The following is a 24,184-nucleotide window of genomic DNA, read 5'->3' as shown; positions in this document are numbered from 1 at the left end:
TACCAAATCCGGTACTTGTTTCCATGTTCTGCTCTCATCATCCTCTAAATAACACCCAAAATATGGGCTCCACGAGGGCGAGTTTCGTTTATTCCTGTCCACCCGATTCTACAGTTGGCACGTTGAAAGCATGAAGAACATTAATGTCACTGTGTCCATTTTACAGATGAAGTAAGTTTTGAGTGTGTAAGAAGCTTGTCAGAGCCTAAGCTGTCAATCATGGGGCTGCATCAACTCCCAGCAGCGCCCCCTGTTTCTTGAGCAGCTGCTCTGTGTCAGGTCCTGTGCTGGCTATTATTTAGTCCTCACGATGAGTCTATGAAATGGTTACAACTCTTTGTTGTTGTTCAGTAGCTAAGTCATGTCCGACTCTTTGTGACCCAGTGGACTGCAACATACCAGGTTTTCCTGTCCTGCACTATCTCTGGGAGTTTGCTCAAACTCAGGTCCAGTGAGTCGGTGTTGCTCTCTAACCATCTCATCCACCTTGCCCCCTGTTCCTCCTGCCCTCAGTCTTTCTCAGCGTCAGGGTCTTTTCCAGTGAGTTGGCTGTTCGCATCAGGTGGCCAAAGTACTGTAGCTTCAGCTTCGGCATCAGTTCTTCCAGTGAATATTCAGAGTTGATTTCCTTTCAGATTGAGTGGTTTGATCTTCTTGCTGTCCAAGGGACTCTCAAGAGTCTTCTCCAGCACCACAGTTTGAAGGTATCAATTCTTAGTGCTCAGCCTTCTTAGTGGTCCAGCTCTCACATCTGTACATGACTACTGGAAAAACCATAGCCTTGACTAGACGGACCTTTGTCGGCAAAGTGATGTTTACTTGTTTATTTTTTTGTCTCTACTTTTTAATCTACCGTCTAGGTTTGTCATAACTTTTCTCCCGAGGAGCAAGCATCTTTAAAATTTCATGGCTGCAGTCACCACCCACAGTGATTTTGGAGCCCCACAAAATAAAATCTTTCAGTTTCCACTTTCCCTATCTGTTTGCCATGGAGTAGTGGGACTGGATGCCGTGATCAAAACAGGCCTATGTAGTGTTTAAACTCTGGCTGCCTGCTGCGTCTTCCAGTCTTTGGGCAGAGGACTTGAAGGCATGAGCAGTGGCCTTGGGCTCTTCCTTAGACGTCACTAACTGCTTCATCCTCTCATCTATGTTGCAGGTCAGACTGACTTCGCCATAACTTACACAGGAGAGCCAGAGTGTAACTTTACTGTTGCTTCTTAGGGCTCTTATGTTGTTGTTTTGGTTTATGCTTTAGAACTTGAGTTGTGGCTCCTTACGCCAAATCCCGATCCATTTGATTCTATTTTCTGTATCTTTGAAGGCTATATAGTAAGACTAAGACTAATAATTGTCAGTTTCTGCTGTGAATCGAAATTATCCTACAACTCTGTGTGTGTCATTAAAGCAAATCTGCAAGCTTTATAAAACTCCCCTCCACTCCTCCTCCTCGCCTCAGAACTTGTGCTGTTCTGCTTAAGTGTAACATAATTATCTGTTTATCTTTTCACTCTCCCTAGATCTTTTTCTCCTTAATACCCTAAATAAATTTTCATTCCACCTTGCTTGCTTCCGTAAATGACTAGCATTCTCTCTTTCTCCCCTTCCTTGAGAAATGGAGATGACAAGAGCTCTCTAATTTCTCAGCCTCCCTCTGCAATCACAGGTCGCTGCACGCTGGACTTCACCTCCCTGTCTCAGCAGCCTTGGCTGGCTGCCATCTACCCTTCAGGAAGCCCCTTTCTTGACATCTGTGCCTGTGTCACTGTGCACTGTGGTGTACAGCTGGAGGGTCTCATCATTCCTTAGCTCTTTGTTGTTTTCTTAGTCACTTAATTGTGTCTAACTCTTTGCGACTCCATCAACTGTCGCCCACCAGACTGCTAAGACCATGGAATTTTCCATGCAAGGACACTGGAGTGGGTTGCCATTTCCTCCTTCAGGGGATCTTCCTGACCCAGGGTTCAAACCCGTGTCTCCTGCATTAGCAGGCAGGTTGTTTACCTCTGAACCACCAGGGAAGCCCGCTATCCTGGGTGTTTCATCTTCTTTCGCCCCATATAAACCCTCGCCTTCAGGTAGCACATACGTAGGGTGATGCTGTCATCTGGGTCTCAGTCCTTAATTCCCAACTTGCCCTTTTAGTGCCTTCTGGGTGTATCATTTCTCTAAGTCTCTTTGTTCCTTCATTTTACACATATGCAAAAACTCAGGTCCTTTCTCTGATCCTACCCACTTTCAGCCCCGCACTCAGCTCCAAGCCCTGCTGATCACTACTGCATCTCCCACCGCCTGTCTCAGGGCTTCCCTGATGGCTCAGCGGTAAAGAACCTGCCTGTGAATGCAGAAGACACACGAGATGTGAGTCCAATCCCTGGGTTGGGACGATCCCCTGGAGGAGGGTTCCCCTGGAGGCAACCCACTCCAGTATTCTTGCCTGGAGAAGTCCATGGACAGAGGAGCCTGGTGGGCTCCAGTCCACGGGGTCGAAAAAGTCAGACACAACTTAGCAATTGAGCACACACCCCCACCCCTACCTCATCACCAAGTAATGGTTCTCATTCCGGCCTTTCTTCTCTCTCACCTAGTCTGCTAAATGCTTGCTTCTTATCCCTGCTTCAGGGGCTCTCCCTCCTAGTAAACTCTCCCCTCGCAGCTCAGCTAGTAAAGAATCCGCCTGCAACGCAGGAGACCGCGGTTTGATTCCTGGGTCAGGAAGATCCCCTGGAGAAGGGAAAGGGTACCCACTCCAGTATTCAGGCCTGGAGAATTCCATGGACTGTATAGTTCAGGGAGTTGCAGAGTCGGACACGACTGAGCGACATTCACTTTGCTGCCCAGTCACCTTTCTGAGACCTAGATACTAGTCCAAACACTGGCCGGCTCCTAAACTTACCAACTTCCTTCCCACCGCAGGCTCACACCCAGGCACCTCCCCAGGGGGCAGCTCCACTCACCACTCCTTCCCTGCTCTGGCCCCAGTAGTCTTATTTTCCACCATACCGTCTCATACCCCTTCCAGCCATTTGAACCGATGATTCTTCCATGCTCCCATGATAAGCAGTGGAAATCAGTGCTCAGGCTCTGGAGTCCAGCAGGTCTAGTTTTAAATCCAGGCTTCACCTTCTTAGCTGTGTGACCTCTGGCAAGGTACATAACCTCCTTTCAGCCTCACTGGCTTACTTATAAAATGGGAATAATATTATCACCTATCTGATGATGGTTTGAGGACTCAAAGAGAAAGTCTAACAGGGCTTTTAGCAAGCCCTCAATAGATGTTCCGGGATGATCACGTTGATTTCATCGTAATTATCCTTATTAGAATCTCTTTGGACAGTTGTGCTGCTGGTTTTATTTCCCTTCTGAGTGTGGCGCAAGCTCTTGTCAGGGTGACTGTGTCTTTCTCTGCCTGGATTACCTAAATCCTAACCGGTTCAGTGACCAGTTTACATGTTATCTTCTTTTTTCTTTTTTCACCAATTCTGTTTTTTATTTTTTTATTTTAGTTGTGGCAAAAACACATGACATATACTTGACCATCTTAACCATTCTTTTTTCTTGATTTATTTGTTTATTGTACTGGGTTTTCACTGCTGTGTGAGGGCTTTCTTGTTGCCGCGAGTAGGGGCTGCTCTGTGGTACTGCACAGGTCTCTCATTGTGGCCTCTCTCATTGCAGAGCACGGCTCTTGGTGCGTGGGCTCAGTAGTTGTGGCTCACGGGCTTCAGTTGCCTGTTGCATATATAGGATCCTCTCGGACCAGGGATCGGGCCCATGTCCCTAGCATTGGCAGGCAGATCCCTATCCATTGTACCACTAGAGAAGTCCTTAGCCATTCTTAATTGTACGATTTCGTAGTGTTAACTGTATTCATACAGCTATGCAACACATCTCTGGAAGTTTTTCATCTTAAAAAACTGAAACTCTGCTCTTAGAACAATTTTTCTTTTCTTCCTTCTGCCAGTCCCTGGAAACCATAGCTTTCTATGAATTTGTCCTTGAGGTTCATCCATGTTGTAGCATGTGACAGGATTTCTTCCCTAAATAACAGTCCAATATATGTATTTCCCACCTTTTTTTTTGTATATTCATTGGCTGATGGACATTTTGGCAGAAAATATTTTTAATATTCTCCTTTAAAAAAAGGAACTTAGAGATATAATCAAGCAGAAGTGGAAACCTTGTTTACATCTTGATTCAAACAAACCAGTAAACACATTTTGGAGCCAATTTGTATTTTTAACTTTGGACTAGGTATGAGATGATACCAAAGAAATATTGCCAATTTTATTATGAGTGAAAATAATATTGTGATTTTGTTAGAAAATATCCACACATTTAGGGAGCCATACTGAATCATGTAAAGGTAAAAATTATGTTGTGTGATATCTGCTGTAAAATGCATCAAGCAGTAAAAGGGAAAGGGTGTTTAAAAAAAATAGGACAAGTTACACAAAGCCACAGTAACCAAACAGCATGGTACTGGCATAAAAACAGGCATATTAAGCTAATGGAATAGAATAGAGAACTGAGAAATACACCGTTGTGCATATGGTCAAATGATCTTCCACAGAAGTGGCAAGACCACACCGTGGGAGAAAGAATGGCTTTTTCCAACAAACGGTGTTGAGAAAACTGAATATGCATACATGCTAAGTCACTTCAGTCACGCCCTACTCTTTGTGACCCTATGGACTGTGGCCCGCCAGGCTCCTCTGTCCATGGAATTCTCCAGGCAAGAATACTAGAGTGGGTCCCCGTGCCCTCCTCCAGGAGATCTTCCCAACCCAGGGATGAACCCACGTCTTTTCTGTCTCTTGCATTTGCAGGCAGGTTCTTTCCCACCTGGGGAGCCCTTGAGAAAAGAGATATCCACATGCAAAAAAATTAATTTGGCCCCTAACCTTACATTAAATGTAAGACCTGAAACCATAAAACTACTAGAAGAAAACACAGGGGGAAAACTTCATGACATTGGATTTGGCAGTGATTTCTTGGTATGACACCAAGGGCACAGGAGCAAGATTAGACAAATGAAACTGTATCAACTTTAAAAACATCTGTGCACCTGTTATCTCCTTATCCCCCTCCCCAGATTATCCAGGCTAGCAGAAACCTTTCCCTCCTTTGAATTGCATGGCGGTACGTCTGGACCTTAGCTCTTACCACGTATTTATCTTGTGTGCCATTTTTTGTATTCATAGGGGATATATTTCTTGGACTCAGTAGAAAACCCTTCCATTTGCTTGTTGGTTGTGTCGCTCTGAAGTGTAAGTTGCTGTATTAGTTTGTTAGAGCTGCCATAACAGAATACCCACAGGTGGGGTGACAAGGTAAATTTATTTTCTCACATTCCTGAAGACTGGAAGTCCAAGATCAAGGTGTTAGCAGGGTTGGTTTCTTCTGAGGCTCCTCTTCTTGGCTCGAAGACGGCTGCCTTCTTACTCTGCTCCACATGGTCCTTTCTCTGTGTATACATGTGTCTGTATCTTGGTTTCCTCTTATTGTAAGGACACTAGTCACATTGGATTAGGGCCTACCCACAGGATTTCAGTTTACCTTCATTAGTTCTTATAAAGTCCTATATTTGATATTAGTCACATTCTGATACTAAGGGCTAAGACTTTAATACATGAATTTTGGTGGAACACTGTTCAGCACATAATAGTTGCTTCCATCTTTCTATGCCTCAGTTTCCTCTTATGTAAAATCTGGGGAAAAAATTACCTCTTGAGTGAACAGAAAGCATATAGAATATTGATGCATGCAAAACCACACCCTAATAGCCTATGATGGATGTTTAATGAATGTTTATTACCTCCAGTCCTCTTTAAAACTCCTTGGGAACAGGAATACTTTCTCACTCATCTTGTGTCCTTTCTGTTGCTAGGACAAACTTGGAACCTGATTGCTTAAAAATACTTAGTGAATTGGGACTTCCTTGGTGGTCCAGTGGCTAAGACTATGGGCTCCCAGTGCAGGAAGCCCAGGTTCGATTCCTGGTCAGAGAACTAGATCCCACATGCCTCAACTAAGAGTTCGCATGCCTCAACTAAGACCCGGCACAGCCAAATATATATATATATGTATGTTTCTTTTTTAATTTGTTGAATAAATACATGAATGAATGAATGATCAAGCCTCAGAAGTGAATCTGCAATAGGTGCGTGAGTTTCTGTTTAGGTGGATCCAGATACTGGATGTTAACTAAGATTTCAATCATAAAAACTATACTGAGAAGCTGGAAACAAGTCAGCCTCCCCACTGTAAATATTTTAGGCCACATGGAGCTGGTTCTGATGTAGAAAACTGTCACCTGGCCTGCTTGCCACAGACTCCAGAAAGTCATAGGGAAGTGCTTTGTGACGAAACTGTATGCATACAAAAAGCAGTGTCTTCCCAGCCAGAGGCTTCAAGTGATGAGGGACACGGAGACATCACGTGCACAATAGGTGCTCCTGTCCGCGGTCTGCAGGCTCGGCTGTCTTTGATCTCTGCAGAGGAGGGGTGTGGGCACGGCGCTGTGAATGGACAATCGGCCAGGAGGCTGAAGAGCAGCCGTGGCGCACCGTTCAGTGAGCGGGTCTTGTGGTGCCCACACCCCGTGCATCTGATGATAAGCATCTTCTCTTGGTGCCTCGGAGTCTCTCATTTCCTTCCAGTTTGACTCCAAAGGACCGATTCGTCTTCAGCCCCTCTACAGCGTGCCACTTTGAGTCTGTAGGTTCTTTCTTTCTGAAGCCCCAGAGGTAATGAGCCCATCATCATTTTCCCCTAGTATCACTGCACTCTTTTCTCCCCGCTGCCTCTGTTTTCTGCAGCTCTCTGAAGGGAACTTTTGCATCATCTTTAGTGATTAGACTTCACTGTGCTGTCCTAAAAGGTTGATATCTATCAGTTGGCTTGGAGTCAAGGAAGTTGAGTATTATTTCTTATTGTATATAATATGAACTTTTGTAGGTATTATTTATAAGATAATGAATGGGCTTCCCTGGTGGCTCAGTGGTAAAGAATCTGCCTGCCATGCAGGAGATGTGGGTTCGATACCTGGGTCAGGAAGATCCTGTTGAGAAGGAAATGACAGCCCACTCCAGTATTCTTGGCTGGGGAAATCCCATCGACAGAGGAGCCTGGCGGGCTACAGTCCATGAGGTTGCTAAAGAGTCAGACACAACTTAGCAACTAGATAACAACAAAGGTAATGAATAAGATAGCAATTCTATACCTAAACATCATAACCTTTAATAATGTTATTACTACTTGGATATGTATAAAAGGTTTGTTAGAAGTTCAGATGTAAAACATGTAAATGTTACTCTCTGAAAGTATGTAGAAAACTGGAATTAGAAACCAAAGCCTTAAGCCCTTTAAGCAGCCTCTCGGAGTTGAAAGGCAGCCTAGAGATGATGTAGTGAAGTAAAGTGATTCTCAACTCTCACTGTGCATTTTAATCACATAGGGAGGGGCCGATGCAGAAATTCTCATTTAATTTGCCAACCGTAAGATCTAGGAGGCACTGCTTTTGAAAAGCTCTTCAGGCAGCCATAGCATGCCACCAGGGAGGACAGTCATCAGCCTGAGAGCTAGAGGAGAGGAAACCAGTGTGTTTAGAATCACTGAGCACCGTGCCGGCTGCTGTACATTCTCCATCTCTTTGATCCTCGTGACAAGTGAGATGGTTCGACCAGCTGTGACCGAGGCTCCGTCGTCACACGTGATGCTCAGCTGCCCCTTATCCGCTCTTGGCAGCACGTGGTGAGTGTGCATTAGAGTTCTGTTCTGTCCTTCTAGAAGACCCAAGTACATGCGTACTGACTGCTCTCTAGTCTACCCTCGGTGGACATGGTCTTCCCTACTTTTGAGCTTTTAAAAGTCAGCCTCAGGGACTTCCCTGGTGGTCCAGTGGCTAAGGCTCCATGCTCCCAGTGCAGGGGGCCTGGGGTTCGATTCCTGGTCAGGGAACTAGATCCCACATGCTGCAACTAAGACCCAGCACAGTCAAATAAATAAATAAAAACAAATATAAAAAAAATAAACGTCAGCCTCAGGCTAATTCCAGCTCAGCAAATCCTTCCCAGCAGTTCTGCCCCATGGAACAGTTTTTAAATTTTTATTTATTTTTGCAACCTGAAAACTCAAGTCCAGAAGCACAAACACAGTCCTTTACTGTGCCCTCAGCCCTGGTACCAGGCCAGGTCCCTCTCATCTCTTTGTTTTGCCTCCCTTAGGCAATTCCCTCCCTGTCACTTGGAAAGATGCAGGTGCAAACTCACAAAATATTCCAGGGCTGCAGACAGGCAGGGGTTGGTGTCTTGGCCCACCTGCAGATCTCAGGCGGGTGAGCAAGGTGTGGCTGTTCCGAGCCCTAGAGCAGGGGAAGCAGCCTGGCTTCCTGTGGGCAGAAGACCCCGGCAGGCTCTCTTTCCCCTGTAGAGGGGCCTTCTGTGGGGCTTTTCATGAATCCAAACCAGGTTTTCTCTACAACTTCCTTAGTCACCCAGGAGAGATGAAGATGATGGGTGAAACACGAGATAAGCAAGTACAGACAGGGAGTCGGTGGCTGTCTAGACAGACTTCCCCATGGTTTATATGTGTGGAGAGAGGAACATCCCAGACTGTTTTTAAGAATGTGTGTCTTGACTAAGTTTGGTAAAAATGGAAAAATAATTTGATTTAGACAGTTAAAGGATGAACATTTTTCTTTGGTTTTTTTTTTTTTTTTGGTTAACATTACCTCTTGTATTAGATAAGTTATGCAGCAGTATTTATTTTTCTTTATGGAAGCATCACATGGTCTATGTGGAAGAAACAAAAAATATACCAGAAAAGAAAAGAAACCATCTGTTACCAGTGTAGTGTATCTCTGCTACGTGATGGTCAGGGATAGCAGGCAGAGAGGCATGCGTGTGTTTACACATCTGAGAGTTTTTGCTTCATAATGCATATTATCTCCCACCTTATTCTTACTGGCAGCATAATATCTCATTGCAGGCATACACTCAAGTGCATTTAATCTATCCCTTTCCACTGCATATTTATGTTGTTTCTGATTTTTATTTCCAGGTATTAAACCATACTTCAGAGGCCATTCCTATAACTGGTTTTGATTAATACAGGCCATTTTCTGAGGGCACACACATTGGTAGGATCAGAGACTGTAGCAAGAAGTAGTTTGGTATGAAATTGACCCAAACTGTGCCTGTTACCACAGTAGCATCTGCTACACTGTAAATGTCAGCACCGCGTCTGTGGTCTGGTTTGGTGATGTGGCTACGTAATGAAGATTCTGAACTACATGTGTGGGTCAGCCTTGGTTTGGAAGATATAAAAATGTGATATGTTTGAGACAAGGAATAACAAGTTGAAGTATAGTAAGAATGTAATTGCTTATAATAAATATAGGCTTATAGCTTCAGAATAGCTTAAAATTTCCCTTAGAGTGTGCACTTTAGAGATTTCCACAGATGATCTCGGAGGTGTGGCATCCAGCCATTTGCCAGAATGAGCACATGTTGTTCATAGTTTTGGCTGTAATTGATTTAATGCATATTTTTTGTTTTTACTACTTTGACATTTATCTTGTATGAAAAGAGCAATTCTATACTCAGGTTAATACATAAATAAAATATAACAATACCTAAGGCCATAAAATGGTGTTTGGTGAGGGATCTGATTTTTTAAGAGAAGTCAAAAATAGCTTTCATCTAAGTTTGCCTGTTCTCTGGCAATTTTTGAAATAGTGATGGAATTGTGAAGTATTTATAAAAAAAAAACATCATGGGAAAGCCCATGTTCTCCTTGCCCCCTTCCCGTGCTGAGGAAGGCACAGTCGTGTCTCTTTAACTGGACACCACTTGACTTTCATTTCGTGGCTGCCTTTGTGTGCTTGGCTTGAGTCTTGTGGTGGCAGTTGATTGCGCTTCAAGGAATGTTTGTCATTGTAGCGAGAGAACTTGGGGGAGACCAACAGGAGTCTCTCTGTGTCGAACCAGGTCTCTGGTGTTTGCTATCTTTCAGCCTCCACGTGAAGGATACAGAGCCTGACCCAAGTCCTCCCAGGCAGGCACTGTATTTTGATTCAAATTCATAATCGCTGTTTTAATTGTTGGGGCAAGAATTGAAACTCCAGTCTATTGAGAATATAATATTCTGTGCTCCTTTGAGGAGAATCACTCATCTCTTCCTGAACCACCTTGCTTTATACTAAATCTTTTCTTTTCCTCCTTTTTTAGGCAGGGGGCTCTCAGGTGATTTTCACCAACCCTTTGGAAATTGTCAAGATCCGTTTGCAGGTGGCCGGAGAAATCACCACAGGGCCCCGAGTCAGCGCTCTGTCCGTCGTCAGGGACTTGGGCTTCTTCGGGATCTACAAGGTGAGTCCTGTTAGTCGTTTATTTGAGAGCATGCTCATCTCCTACCCTAGTAAGTGTTCATTGGTGTGAAATTGATTCCTCACATTTGTCTACCTGGAGAAGATCTTCTGCCGGAGCTCATAGGGCATCTTCATGCCAGTTAGGAAGAGGTGCCCCTTCCTGGCATCTGCCAAGTAGCTGTCCTTAGAAGACATAAATCAAGGATGAATGTGATGCCGTGACCCACACACACAGTTTGCCACGGCACTGGCTGCAGTTTTGTTTGGATCTGTTCAGGTTCAGTTCAGTTCAGTCGCTCGGTCGTGAGGTCAACTCATGGGGTCGACTCTTTGCGACCCCATGAACCGCAGCACGCCAGGCCTCCCTGTCCATCACCAACTCCCGGAGTCCACCCAAACCCGTGTCCATCGAGTTGTTACTGATGTAAAAATCTGGTTCTCAGCACTGCTGCCCACGAATGGTAGCTGCCAGGCTCACAGGGCACCATCTTGCAAGGGAGACGGGCTGAGTTCAGTTTCCCCACACATGCGAAGCCCATACTGCTGCTGCTGCTGCTAAGTCGCTTCAGTCGTGTCCGACTCTGTGTGACCCCAAAAACGGCAGCCCACCAGGCTCCGCCGTCCCTGGGATTCTCCAGGCAAGAACACCGGAGTGGGTTGCCATTTCCTTCTCCGATGCATGAAAGTGAAAAGTGAAAGTGAAGTCACTCAGTTGTGTCTGACCCTCAGCGACCCCATGGACTGCAGCCCACCAGGCTCCTCCGTCCATGGGATTTTCCAGGCAAGAGTACTGGAGTGGGGTGCCATCACCTTCTCCAGAAGCCCATACTAGATCCAGAATTTATGTTCTGATCCTGTCGTTCCAAACCTCTCCGCATGTGTGCCTTGTCATAATTGTTTTGTGTGCCAGCCATTTATCATTTAGGAAATAGTTTTTGAGAACAATTGCAAAACAAAAACTTTAGAAGATTCTTCAAATTTGTTATTTACACTTTTCTGCCAAAGAAGTTGTAATGAACTAGAACTAGCTTTATATTATGCCCTGCTGTAAGGCTTCATCAAACATAAGATGTTCACTGTTTTTCAATGAGAAGATTTAAAAAAAACAGTTTCATGGCCAATTTGAATAAGTAAACCTTCAGGAATATAAGAAGGTAAGTCAAATGTCTACTTAAAATATCTTTCATTTATTTACACATAGATATATAAAATCACATTGTACAGAATTAATGTAGCTTTTTTCTATGTAAACATATCTAGAAATATTTAATTCTTCATATGAGTTTTGAACCAGTTTCGTGATCACCACTTAATCCACATTTTGAATCAGCAGTTCATATGGTTTTGCAAAGCCTGCCATCTTCATTTTCATTCCACACTGACAAGAGGAAGGCCTTTTGAATGTTGTGTAATACTGGCCCAGGAAACCTTGTCCCACAGACACGTAACATTAGAGTTGTTCCTTTTTTTTTCTATTCCCAATTTATCCTGAATGGATATAAATGGTCCATGTGTAACATACTGCCTTTTCAAGTGAACTTTCAATGCCTAGTTTTGCCATTCAGCACAGCATTTATAGAAGTATCCCCTAGGAATATTTTTTTATCCTTTTCTTTATAACTCAGTTTTTTAGGTGACCTTGGTAAACAATCAGCGTGAGTGATAACTGAGGTTGTTTCAAGCAAGTCTGCCTTCCTCACCTGGAATTCTAGACTTCTCAAGGTCAAGCAGTGGGAAGAGTACTCCAAGATCTGAGCCTTTGTGAGGATCAAATATGATGTGATGCCCTCTTAGTGTTTTGGGGAGAACCTCGCCCTTTATTTAGACATCTTGTAGTGTTTAAGAATAAACATGTTGATTTTTTAAAAGTGATTTTATGTATGTATGTATTTTTGGCTGTGCTGGGTCTTCATTGCTGTGTGGGCTTTTCTCGAGTTGTAGCGAGCAGGGGCTACTTTCTAGCCGTGGTGCCCAGGCTTCTCATTGCAGTGGCTTCTTTTGGTGTGGAGCACCGCCCTAGGGCACCTGGGCTTCCGTGGTTGCAGCCGTGGGCTCAGTAGCTGTGGCTCTTGGGCTTAGTTGCTCTGTGGCATGTGGGATCTTCCTGGATCAGGGATCAAAACCTGTGTCTCAAAGCCCTGCACTGGTAGGCAGGTTCTTCACCACTGAGCCACCAGAGAAGTCCTATGCTGGTATGTTTTTTTAAGTAGCACTTAAAATACTCAGTGTGATCGTGCAGTGGAACACGATTTACCAAATTGTGATCCAGCTGTAAGACATGAACAGTATTGTCGTGAGGCATAGCATTCATTATCAATTGGAAGAAAAGTCATCTTCTGTTCTGAATCTTTAGGCTCGTGCAGACTTTGACATGATATAGCACCATGTCATTCTGACAAGATGCCAAGCAGTCTTTCAGTGGCTGGTCTGGTAAAAAGCACTTAGGTGCTATAGCAATGGCTGCTATCGAAGTGTCTAGATGGATAAAACGTTAAAACTTGTTTGCTGACACAGAAGCAGAGACTGTTAAACTACCTGCAAATGATACAAGACTGAGACTCAGTCCTTTTCATCTTCATAGTATTTCATAATCTTAATCCCCTTTAACACCCCTTGGAAGGAGTCGGTCTCCTAGTTTTGTAGTTAGGAGAACAGAGGTGCCAACGGTGGTATCTGAGCCGAAATTGAGGCTCAAAAGTTTCTTGTTTCCACTTTTGTGTGAAAATGGCTTTCTTGACATGAGCAGGATTGCTCAAGTTTGAGCAAGAGACCTCTCCCATATAAAGTTAGTTTAATTACTAGCCTGGTGTCTTAATCTAGTTCAGAGGCATTCCACAGGCCTGGCTGCTGCCTTTCAAAACACTGCTTTCGGTGTATTGGTAATTACCAAGTGAAGTCACTAACAATTTGAGCTTTGAGCTTCTGGAAACTTGATTGCCTTGTGAGAGAATGACCTGGCAGGCAGGCCCTTCCATTCTGCTGGCCACGGGTGTCCTCAGCAGATCACCTCTCCACTCACTCAGTCTGATTGGGCTGTGTCGCCACCCTGGCTCATTCTCATTTGTTTTGTCCCACTTTCCAGCCTTAGGTTTTCTCTCCCATGAGTTTCCTTTTCTCTGGGCTTATCTACTTTGCCCCAATCCTCTGTGGTCAGAAATCTCTATTGATTCCAGGTCCTGTCTTTGAGGCGCATTGCCTGGAGAATCCCCATGGACAGAGGAGTCTTTGGGGCTACAGTCTGTGGGGTCGCAAAGAGCTGGACACGACTGAGTAAAGGGACTTCCCTGATGACCCAGTGGCTAAAGCGCCATGCTCCTAGTGCTGGGGGCCCAGGTTTGATCCCTGGTCAGGGAACTAGATCCACATGCAGCAATAAAGATCAAAGATCCTGCATGCCTCAACTAAGACCCGGTGCAGCCAAAAAAAAAAAAAAAAAAATTTCTTTTAGGGCTTCCCTGGCAGCTCACCTGGTAAAAAAAAAAATCCACCTGCAACGCAGGAGACCCCAGTTCTATTCCTGGGTCTGGAAGATGCCCTGGAGAAGGGAACGGCTACCCACTCCAGTATTCTGGCCTGGAGAATTCTGCAGACTGAGGAGCCTGGCGGGCTACAGTCCGAGGGGCCACGGAGAATCGGCCATGCCTGAGCGACGTTCACAGCTTCAGCATTGCTGTGTGCTGTGCCAAGTCGTTGCTTCAGCATACCTCTTTTCAGTACTCAAGTTTTCTCTGTTTCTAGTCTTGGTGCCAAGTAGAAAATTGTCAGTGACCTGGGGTGACTAATACTGTTAAATCTGGTTCAGTGTCCCTCTGTTAAGTCTTGAAACAGAGGACCTCTATCCTAGTTTTAGGTGGGCCAGATAGTCTTCCCTTTCCTTCCACGGCCCCTTTTGTTTGCTGCTGTTAACATGACAATGCGGGGCCTAGGAGGGCTGAGGGGAGGCTCTGTCTGTGTGTTTAGACCTGCAGTGTTTAACCTCACTTAATTGGACTTAACCAGGCTTTCTGTTTTTCTCCTGAATTGACTTGCAAAATACCCGGCTATTCTAACTGTGACTTCCCAGTAAAAGGTAATTAGAATAGTTGCTTTCGATATACATTTGCAACTGAAAAAATGTGGATGTGGTAAACATTTCACATTCCTAAAGCTAGAAATAGTTTAGATAGAAGCAGACTCTGTAAACAAAACACCTCCCATTTTGGTAACATTTAGAGAGATTGTTACAATTCAGAGTCCACAGATGATTGAAGTAAAGGCAGGTAATTAATTGTCCTTGAAAGAGCTATTTGAATATAATGTAGTTTTTAAAAATCTGTAACTTTTTAAATATATTAAATATATATACTACTACTTTTAAATATGTATACTACTTTTTAAATATATATACTACTTTTCTTAAACCATGAGTTGGTATTTCCCTTTCATTAGGTAACTATAAGCAAAATAAATTCTATAAGTGATATGTATCTACTTTTGATTATTTCTTTTCCTTAGGTGCCAACAGAGCTTTATTTAGGGCATAGATTGCACCTTCTTAATGAAATAGGATTTATTTCATGTTAAATGGTCACACAGTTAAGATAGACTGAAAGATGCTTCCTTATGAAGCAATGGAATAATTCATGTCTCTTTTTGAGAACAAAAAGTGGTCAGTGAAGCAATCAAGCTTTGTTGAAAATTGTTTTCAGATTGTGTAATTGCAAATCAAAGACTTCCATCTAGCATGGAAGGTCACCTAGGAATATGAGCCCTCTCTGCTGTTTTCTAATCAAAGGCCTCTGTCCCACTGTATTTGACAGAGTAAGTCATCCCTTCAGTACCCATAGGGGCAGATGCTCAAGTCCCTTATATAAAATGGTGTAGAATAATGAATACAGTTGGTCTTCTATGCACAGGCTTCACATTCAGCTGTATATTCCATCCAAATTCCTGGATGTTGTGTTTGTGTTCTCATTCGAAGTGTGTATGTAAAGGAATTATTGGAGCTACTGTTCATAAAATCAGAAAGCAAGTAACGAAATATGTTCTTGATTCAGTTCGGTTCAGCTGCTCAGCCCTGTCTGACTCTGTGAACCCGTGGACTGCAGCACGCCTGGCTTCCCTGTCCACCACCAACTCCCGGAGCTTGTGCAAACTTGTGTCCATCTAGTCGATGATGCCATCCAACCATCTCATCCTCTGTCATCCCCTTCTCTTCCTGCCTTCAGTCTTTCCCAGCATCAGAGTCTTTTCTAAGAAGTCAGTTCTTTGCATCAGGTAGCTAAAATATTAGAGCTTCAGCATCAGTCCTTCCAATGAATATTCAGGACTGATTTCCTTTAGGATTGACTGGTTGGATCTCCTTGCAGTCCAAGGGACTCTAAAGAGTCTTCTCCAACACCACAGTTCAAAAGCATCAATTTTTGACTGCTCAGCTTTATGCTCCAACTCTCACATCCATACATGACCACTGGAAAAACCATAGCTTTGACTGTACGGACCTTTGTTGGTAAAGTAATGTCTGTGCTTTTTAATATGCTGTCTAGGTTGATCATAGCTTTTCTTCCAAGGAGCAAGGGTCTTTTAATTTCATGGCTGCAGTCACCATCTGCAGTGATTTTACAGCCCAAGAAAATAAAGTCTGTCACTGTTTCCATTGTTTTCCATTTGTATGCCATGAAGTGATGGGACTGGAGGCCTTGATCTTCGTTTTTTGAATGTTGAGTTTTAAGCCAGCTTTTCACTCTCCTCTTTCACTTTCATCAGGAGACTCTTTAGTTCCTCTTCACTTTCTGCCATAAGAGTGGTGCCATCTCCATATTTGAAGTTATTGGTATTTCTCCCTGCAACCTTGATTCCAGTTTGTGCTTCATCCAGCCCAGCATTTCACATGATGTGTACTCTGCATATAAGTTAGATAAGCAGGGTGGCAATATACAGCCTTGACGTACTCCTTTCCCTATATGTAACCTGTTGTTCCATTTGGAGTCTATTGTTCCATGTCCAGTTCTAACTGTTGCTTTTTGACCCGCATACAGGTTTCTCAGAAGGCAGGTAAGGTGGTCTGGTATTCCCATCTCTTTCAGAATTTTCTACAGTTTGTTGTGATCCACACTGTCAGAGGCTTTCGTGTAGTCGATAAAGCAGAAGTAGATGTTTTTCTGGAATTCTCTTGCTTTTTCGGTGATCTAACGGATGTTGGCAATTTGTTCTGTGGTTCCTCTGCCATTTCTAAATCCAGCTTGAACATTTGGAAGTTCACTGTTTATGTACTGTTGAAGCCTAGCTTGGAGAATTTTGAGCATTACTTTGCTAGCGTGTGAGATGAGTACAATTCTGCAGTAGTTTGAACATTCTTTGGCATTGCCTTTCTTTGGAGTTGAAATGAAAACTAATCTTTTCCAGTCCTGTGGCCACTGCTGAGTTTTCTAAATTTGCTGGCATATTGAGTGCAGCACTTTCATAGCATCATCTTTTAGGATTTGAAATAGCCATCACCTCCACTAGCTCTGTTCATAGTGATGCTTTCTAAGGCCCACTTGACTTCACTTTCCAGGATGTCTGGTTCAAGGTGAGTGATCACACCATCGTGATTATCTGGGTCATGAAGCTCTTTTTTGTACAGTCCTTCTGTGTATTCTTGCCACCTCTTCTTAATATCTTCTGCTTCTGTCAGGTCCATACCACTTCTGTCCTTTATTGTGCCCATTTTTGTATGAAATGTCCCTTGGTATCTCTACTTTTCTTGAAGAGACCTCTAGACTTGATTATTCTGCTAGTTATCTCAAAGGGATATTGTTTGATCTTTTAAAGTGAAAATACAAGTTTGTTTCAAAACAAAATCAAATAATTCATAAATGTCTGTGAGAATGTAAAATTTTCTCTTTACTCCTTACCATTCTATTTTCCCTTTAAAAGATTACCACTGCATATATTTTTTATAAGTAATTTAAATTTTTATTTATTTCTCTCCTCCCTCTCTCTCTCCTATCACAATTTGTACTCCTTACCATTCTATTTTCCCTTTAAAAGATTACCACTGCATATATTTTTTATAAGTAATTTAAATTTTTATTTATTTCTCTCCTCCCTCTCTCTCTCCTATCACAATTTGTACACACACACACACACACACACACACACACACACATCAATATTATATCTGTGTTTTTTTAACAAAAACAAAATCCGTTTGAGCACAGTGTATCTTAATGTTCTTTTCTCATTTAATAACTGTATACAGTGTTGTGTTTTGTTTTGTTTTGTTTTTAAGCAGTTTCTTACTGATGAGTACTTGTTTCTAGTTTGGGGACATTACAAGCAATGACAGAGTGAACATCCTTGCAGATATTGTGATATACTTTTGTGAATAAATACAATGAATCCCTAGCAATTAAATCGTTAGGTTAAGGGGCATGTGCAGTTGTTAGCATTAGTAGATTTTGTCAAGTCCCATCAGTTTGTCACTTTTATCTTAGCAATATACAAATATGTCAGAGTAATTTCTGAAGATAGCAGTTTATAAAAATACCTGCTTTTGTGAGTTCTTAGCCCCACATAAGGAAAACAAGTGTTTAGTCATGGCTTGGAGGACATTGTGCCATGCTAATTTTCTAATATCAGGGGATGTTTATATGGCTTTACAACCGCCAAAGCAGTAATTCATCCATCTTTCTCTTTCACCTGAAGCTCTGTGAAAGCTTCCTTGTGGGTTTCTCTGTTTTGACTCTTAACTCCCTCAAGTCCATAGTCCCCACAGCAGCCAGAGTGATCTAAATTTAAAATATAAGTCAGATTAACTCATTCTGACTGTTTGCCTGGCACTGGTCTAGTTGTTTAGAATGTCACTATGAAAAGCCAAGTCCCTGCTGACACTTATGTGGGTAAAAGAAGTCAGCCATTCAGAAGACTATATGACATCAAGTGAGGCTGAGAACCTTGAAGAAAAAGGAGGCAGGATGAAGGGATGGAGAAGGGCCAACTCCAGATGAAAGATGAAAGTGGGGGTGGGGGGTGGGCATGCTTTTAAAAGGGCTTCCCTAGTTGTTCAGATGGTAAAGAATCTGCCTGCAATGCAGGAGACCCATGTTCAGTCCCTGGGTCGGGAAGATCAGCTGGAGAAGGAAATGGCTACCTACTCCAGTATTCTTGCCTGGAGAATTCCATGGACAGAGGAGCCTGGTGGATCCCAGTCCATGGGATCGCAGTTCAGTTCAGTTCAGTCGCTCAGTCATGTCCGACTCTTTGTGACCCCATGAACCATAGCATGAGAGGCCTCCCTTTCCCTCACCAGCTCCCAGAGTATACCCAAACTCATGTCCGTTGACTCGGTGATGCCATCCAACCATCTCATCCTCTGTCGTCCCCTTCTCCTCCTGCCCTCAATCTTTCCCAGCATCAGGGTCTTTTCAAATGAATCAGCTCTTCGCATGAGGTGGCCAAACTATTGGAGTTTTAGCTTCAGCATCAGTCCTTCCAATGAACACCCAGGACTAATCGCCTTTAGGGTGAACTGGTTGGCTCTCCTTGCAGTCCAAGGGACTCTCAGAGTCTTCTCCAACACCACAGTTCAAAAGCATCAGTTCTTTGGTGCTCAGCTTTCTTTATGGTCTAACTCTCACATTGATACTTGACTCGGACATAATAGAGTGGTCAGAAAGGCATCTCTGAGATGATGATATTTGAGAAGAAACCAGAGTCAAGAGGAGGCTAGTGTGCCTAACAGAAACCATGTCTCTGGTGGAAACTTGTCTAGCAGCTTTTGTGCTACTGCATGTAGACCCCAGCCCTGGCCCCTTCCCTGCCGGCCCTTCCTCTCCAGTCTGCGCCCTGGGCCCTGCCCCCTACCTCCCCTCCTACTCTGCTCACTACACTGGCCGCCTTTCCTCTGCAGATCCTTCAAGCTCATCCCTTCATTTTCAGTTGCCTGAAGGCTCTTCCCCTCACATCTTAGCCCCGCAGATACCTGCTTGGAAGGACACCATGTCCCTGGCTGTCACAGCCCCTTATCCAGGTCTCTAAGCAGCCCATCACCCCCTGACACTCCCATCTTGCCTCTCCTCTTCCAAAGTGAACTGTGATAGCAGAGACCTCGCTTACTCACTGCTGCGTCCTTGTGACAGCTTCTGGCGCACGAGTAGACATTTGATCGATATTCATTGAGCAAATGAATGGTAAGCAAAAGCCAGGTGTTGCCAAGTTATATAGCAAGGATATGAAAGCACAGAAAGAGGATAAGTTGACAAGTAGGGACCAAAGAAAACTAGGACACTGGGGAAGTTGAATGTGAAGGAAATAGCTAATTAGGTGAGAGATCGCTTTCCCGAGCTCTGAGGCCTCCATTTATTTATCCACAAGCTTTGCCCTGGGCACTGGAAATATGAGAGTGAATTCTAATGCATATTTTTTTGAATTATCTATTTATTTATTTGGGTTGTGCTTGTGTCTTCGTGGCTGCGTGGGCTTTTCTCTAGCTGCGGTGTGTGGGCATCTCCTGTTGCAGGGCGTGGGCTCTAGGCACGCAGGCCTCAGTAGTTAACGGCCCACAGGCTCAGTGGTTGTGGTGCACGGGCTCAGTTGCATGTGGGATCTTCCCAGACCAGGGCTTGAACCCGAGGCTCCAGCATTGGCAGGTGGATTCTTTACCATTCAGCCACCAGGGCATCCCTAATGTATGGTTTAGGAAGTAGTTTACCATCTCGTGGGAACAGCAGACAGGTAACAAGATCACTGGACTACAACATGTGCAGTTGAGAAGGGCTGTCAGAGGGTCAGCCATGCAGCGTTCCAACAGAGATAGAGCTGACACATAGTAAGAAAGCCAGGAAGGCTTCCAAAGGGGAGATGGCATTGAAAGATGAGGTGTAGTTAGCCAGGGAGAAGGCAGAGACAGACGGCATGATCCGTTCCAAAGGGGAGATGGCATTGAAAGATGAGGTGTAGTTAGCCAGGGAGAAGGCAGAGACAGACGGCATGATCCGGTTTGTGTTGAGGAGGGGTCATTCAGCATCAGTGTGGAGAGTGCTGTGTTCAAGAGCAAGAGGAAGGCTGGGGATGGTGGGGAGGAGGGCTGACCATGCCCTAAACTAGGGAGCGATGGTGTGTGTGGAGGGGGGGCTGTGTTTTGGGGGGGAGGTGATCTATTTAAAGGGTATGTGAGAGTTACACTTACCAAGTCTTGGAAAGTAATGAAACGAGAAAAGTATAGGAAGATTAAAAGCCAGATTTCTGGCTTGAGCATCTGGGTGGATGATGATACTGTAAATTTTGTAATTTGATAATATTTGACAAGCTGCAAGAGACCTTAAAAAACCTTCTGTTTAGTGTTACCTTTATAACTGAGGAATCAAAGCACAGAAATCTCAGGAGAATCAGCTCGGTGATTGGTAGGTAGAGGCACAGCTGGACCGAGCCTTCTCCTGACTCCGTCTGGTGGTGTTCTTACTCTCCCTGCTGAATGTAGGGCTCGAGCCTTGTCAGAGGACGGGGGCTTGAGATGTTCTTTAGGGGTCATGTGCATGCATGAGGCTATGAGAGTGGGTATGACCCCCAAACCGATGGGACACCAATGATGGAACTCAACAACGGCCCTCGTTTGGGTGCAGGAATAAGTAAGTGTGGGGCAGAGGGTAGTAGAAACAGCTGTCCAGTGGAGAACTGGGAGGAACAGGTGGGAGCCCCAGGAGTGACGAGCTGGAAGTGGAGGAGAAAGAGGTGAGTGCTTTTCAAGTCCTACAGAGACCAGGGGACTGAAATCCAAGAAAAGGCCCATGAACTGAAAGATGGAAGTCACCAGTTATCTTTCAGAAATCAATTTAAGGAGAATGGCAGAGGTAGAAACCTGGAGGAGAAAAAATTCACAGATACAAACCACTCAGCCTAAAGATTTAGAAACAAAAGGGAAAGCATATAGCAACTGGAAGAAAAAATGGAACTGAGCAGCAACGTTAGCAGAGAGAAGAGGTTGGGAGATTTATTGTTTTTTTTTTTAATTTTGTTGGGAGAACCATGCCTGTCTGTAGACAGAAGAGTCACTGACGATGGAAGGATTTGAAAAATCTGAAAATATAGCAGGGTCAAATATGGTGCTAGGACTTTCAGGAGGGGCAGAGGCAGGGTCCAGCCTTAGGTGTGTATGTGTATGAGTGAGTGTGTTAATGTGTGAACACAAGCTCTTTAGGGCCAATGCTCACTCTGAGCTAGGCCTCATGCTTAGCGCTTTATACAGTTTACATCATTTAATCCCTATTACAGCCTATTCTGGGCTCCCCTGATGGCTCAAACAGTAAAGAATCCACCTACAATGCGGGAGACCCGGGCTTGATCCCTGGGTCGGGAACATCCTCTGGACAAGGAAATGGTAACCCACTCCAGTATTCTTGCCTGGAGAATCCCATGGACAGAGGAGCCCGGCGGGTTATAGTCTAGGGGGTCACAGAGAGTTGGACATGACTGAGCGACTAACGATTACTTACAGCCTATGATGCAGATAGTTTTTTGTTTTTAAGCAGTTCCAAGTTACAGTTGAGGAAAGGAACACATGATGGGTTTAGGTAATTTTTCTAAGGTCCTATACCTTATAAGGAAGTGGGAGGCTGGGTTTCAAACTCAGTGCAATCTCTCTGTGGAACTCAAGGTATCACATAGAGATATCAAGCCAGGTAAGAGAGAGCCTGTGCGTGATAGATAACGCAAGGAAGTCTAAAGACAAGGTTCCGTGCTATGCACAGATACGGAGCAGTGCACAGGTCTGGTGTCACTGTTGACACTTGCTTGCTAAAGAAATGGAAATAAAAAGAACTGCTGCTGCTGCTACTGCTAAGTTGCTTCAGTCGTGTCTGACTCTGTGCGACCCCAGAGATGGCAGCCCACCAGGCTCCCCCGTCCCTGGGATGAGAGGTCACTAAATGCCATGGATTGTGTGATAGTTTAGGCTAGGGTAGTTAAAGGATCATTTTTTTCCTAATTGCTTTTAATACCAAATGCTTTTTTAAAACGTTAGATGCTGCTAAGTCACTTCAGTCATGTCTGACTCTGTGCGACCCCATAGACAGCAGCCCACCAGGCTCCCCGATCCCTGGGATTCTCCAGGCAAGAACACTGGAGTGAGTGGATTGCCATTTCCTTCTCCAATGCGTGAAAGTGAAGTCACTCAGTTGTGTCCGACTCCTAGCAACCCCATGGACTGCAGCCTACCAGGCTCCTCTGTCCATGGGATTTTCCAGGCAAGAGTACTGGAGTGGGGTGCCATGGCCTTCTCCGAAAACGTTAGATAGAATGACTCAATTTTGCTTTGTTTTGTTGTTTAGAATAAGCACGTTATCTTTGATCTTATATCAGCTCTTTAAATTATAGAAATTAAAACTATCCATTGTGAGGCAATTCTGTTTCCTTAACTCTTGCATTGACCAACGTAGCAGTTCACAGTCTGCCTGCCTTGTGGAGAGACACATAATCTGACAGTGAGCCAAGTGGCTATCATTCCAAATGATAGTATTGAAAAATAACTGTGTGCCTTCCTGATAACTTTGTCATTAATATCTGCCATAAAATGAACATTTAGGACATTTTGTCTTATTAAAAGGCAAAATTTTAGAAATTAAAGAGTATCAAGTACATCAAGAAGCCAGGTTTTGTATCTAATGTGGTGTGAGCTTGTGTCTAATATTCAAAATGATGTAATATTGTCCATATTGTGCTTAGAAGTTTGCATTAAAAGAAAATAAACTGGAAGAAAATATTTAAAAAATCTCTCTGTTCCTACATTTCAGATGCATTATCTGTAAAAAGAGGATAATAGTACCTACACTTGTAACAGCAAATAAAATGGGACACTGTGAAAAAATATTTTTTTTATTAAATGATGCCTAAAGGAACTGAATGTGCTGAACAGGACTAGAAAAGATCCTTTAAAATATTACAAAATGGTTAGTTTTTTTTCATCATTCTTCCATTCATTCACCAAATATTTGTTGAGGGCTGACCTTCTATGAGGTGTGCTGAGTTATGTAGATGAGTGTGGCCTCATTGCCTTCAGAGTGATGAGTGTTAAGGGAGGTGAGAGAATAATTCTAGTGCCGTAAAGTTCTTTCAAAAGTTAATGTTAACAGGTAGTATAGTTTTTAAAAGAAGAAAGCTTATCTATAAAAAGGTATGTAATAACAGAACACAGGGAGGCCGGGCGTGCTGCAATTCATGGGGTTGAAAAGAGTCGGACACGACTGAGCAACTGAACTGAACTGAATCTCCTAGCCTCATGCTATGGGTAACCTATCTTTCTAGAGGCAAACATTTTTATCAAGTTAGTATTTTTATTTCGTTCTTGTTTCTTTGTTTTTGTTTTTTGCTAAGTACCTGCAGGATTAGTTTCAACAAAACACTTTTTTATTTTAGCTTAACTTTTGGAATATAATTTGCTGTCCTTTATATTTAGAAGTACTGAAAACGATGCTACCAGTCCACTGTTCGTAGAGGGCTCTGAATATATTTTCCAAAAGTGATAGGTATATTTCTTATAATTTGTTCTTTCATTTCTCTGGTTTCTAATTTTGACCATGGTCTGTATTTAAAAGATGGCTAACTTGAGAGATATGCATTGAATATAAAATAAAGGAGATATGTCTTGTGACAGCCAGAGTCCTATGTGGGGTATGATCAGTGTAGCAAACAACTTTAAATTTACTTAATAGAATTAGGTCTTTTGCCAAATAGAAGATTTGCTCTTAGCCTGGTAAATGTAGAACTCTCTCTGTGATTCATGTAGAAACCATATAGGAGTCATACTCCAGCTGCCAGCTTTTTAAAGACTATGTCAACTATTTGTATTTTCCTCTT

General features: G+C 43.5%; 1 protein-coding gene across 3 annotated transcripts in view; it reads left to right on the top strand.

Annotated features, from left to right (window-relative positions):
• The window catches only part of SLC25A13 (solute carrier family 25 member 13), a 229,505-nt gene that overhangs the window by 181,681 nt on the left and 23,640 nt on the right, over positions 1-24,184 (top strand). For all 3 annotated transcript variants that reach the window (XM_024990984.2, XM_024990983.2, XM_010804017.3), the window contains one exon: positions 10,233-10,373. In XM_024990984.2, the coding sequence (XP_024846752.1) occupies positions 10,233-10,373 (141 nt within the window). The remainder of the gene's footprint in view (positions 1-10,232; positions 10,374-24,184) is intronic.

The sequence above is a fragment of the Bos taurus genome, chromosome 4 (assembly GCF_002263795.3).
Source record: "Bos taurus isolate L1 Dominette 01449 registration number 42190680 breed Hereford chromosome 4, ARS-UCD2.0, whole genome shotgun sequence".
Lineage (NCBI taxonomy): Eukaryota > Metazoa > Chordata > Mammalia > Artiodactyla > Bovidae > Bos > Bos taurus.
The sequence above is the reverse complement of the archived record's forward strand: the minus strand, read 5'-3'. Positions and strand labels throughout refer to the sequence as shown.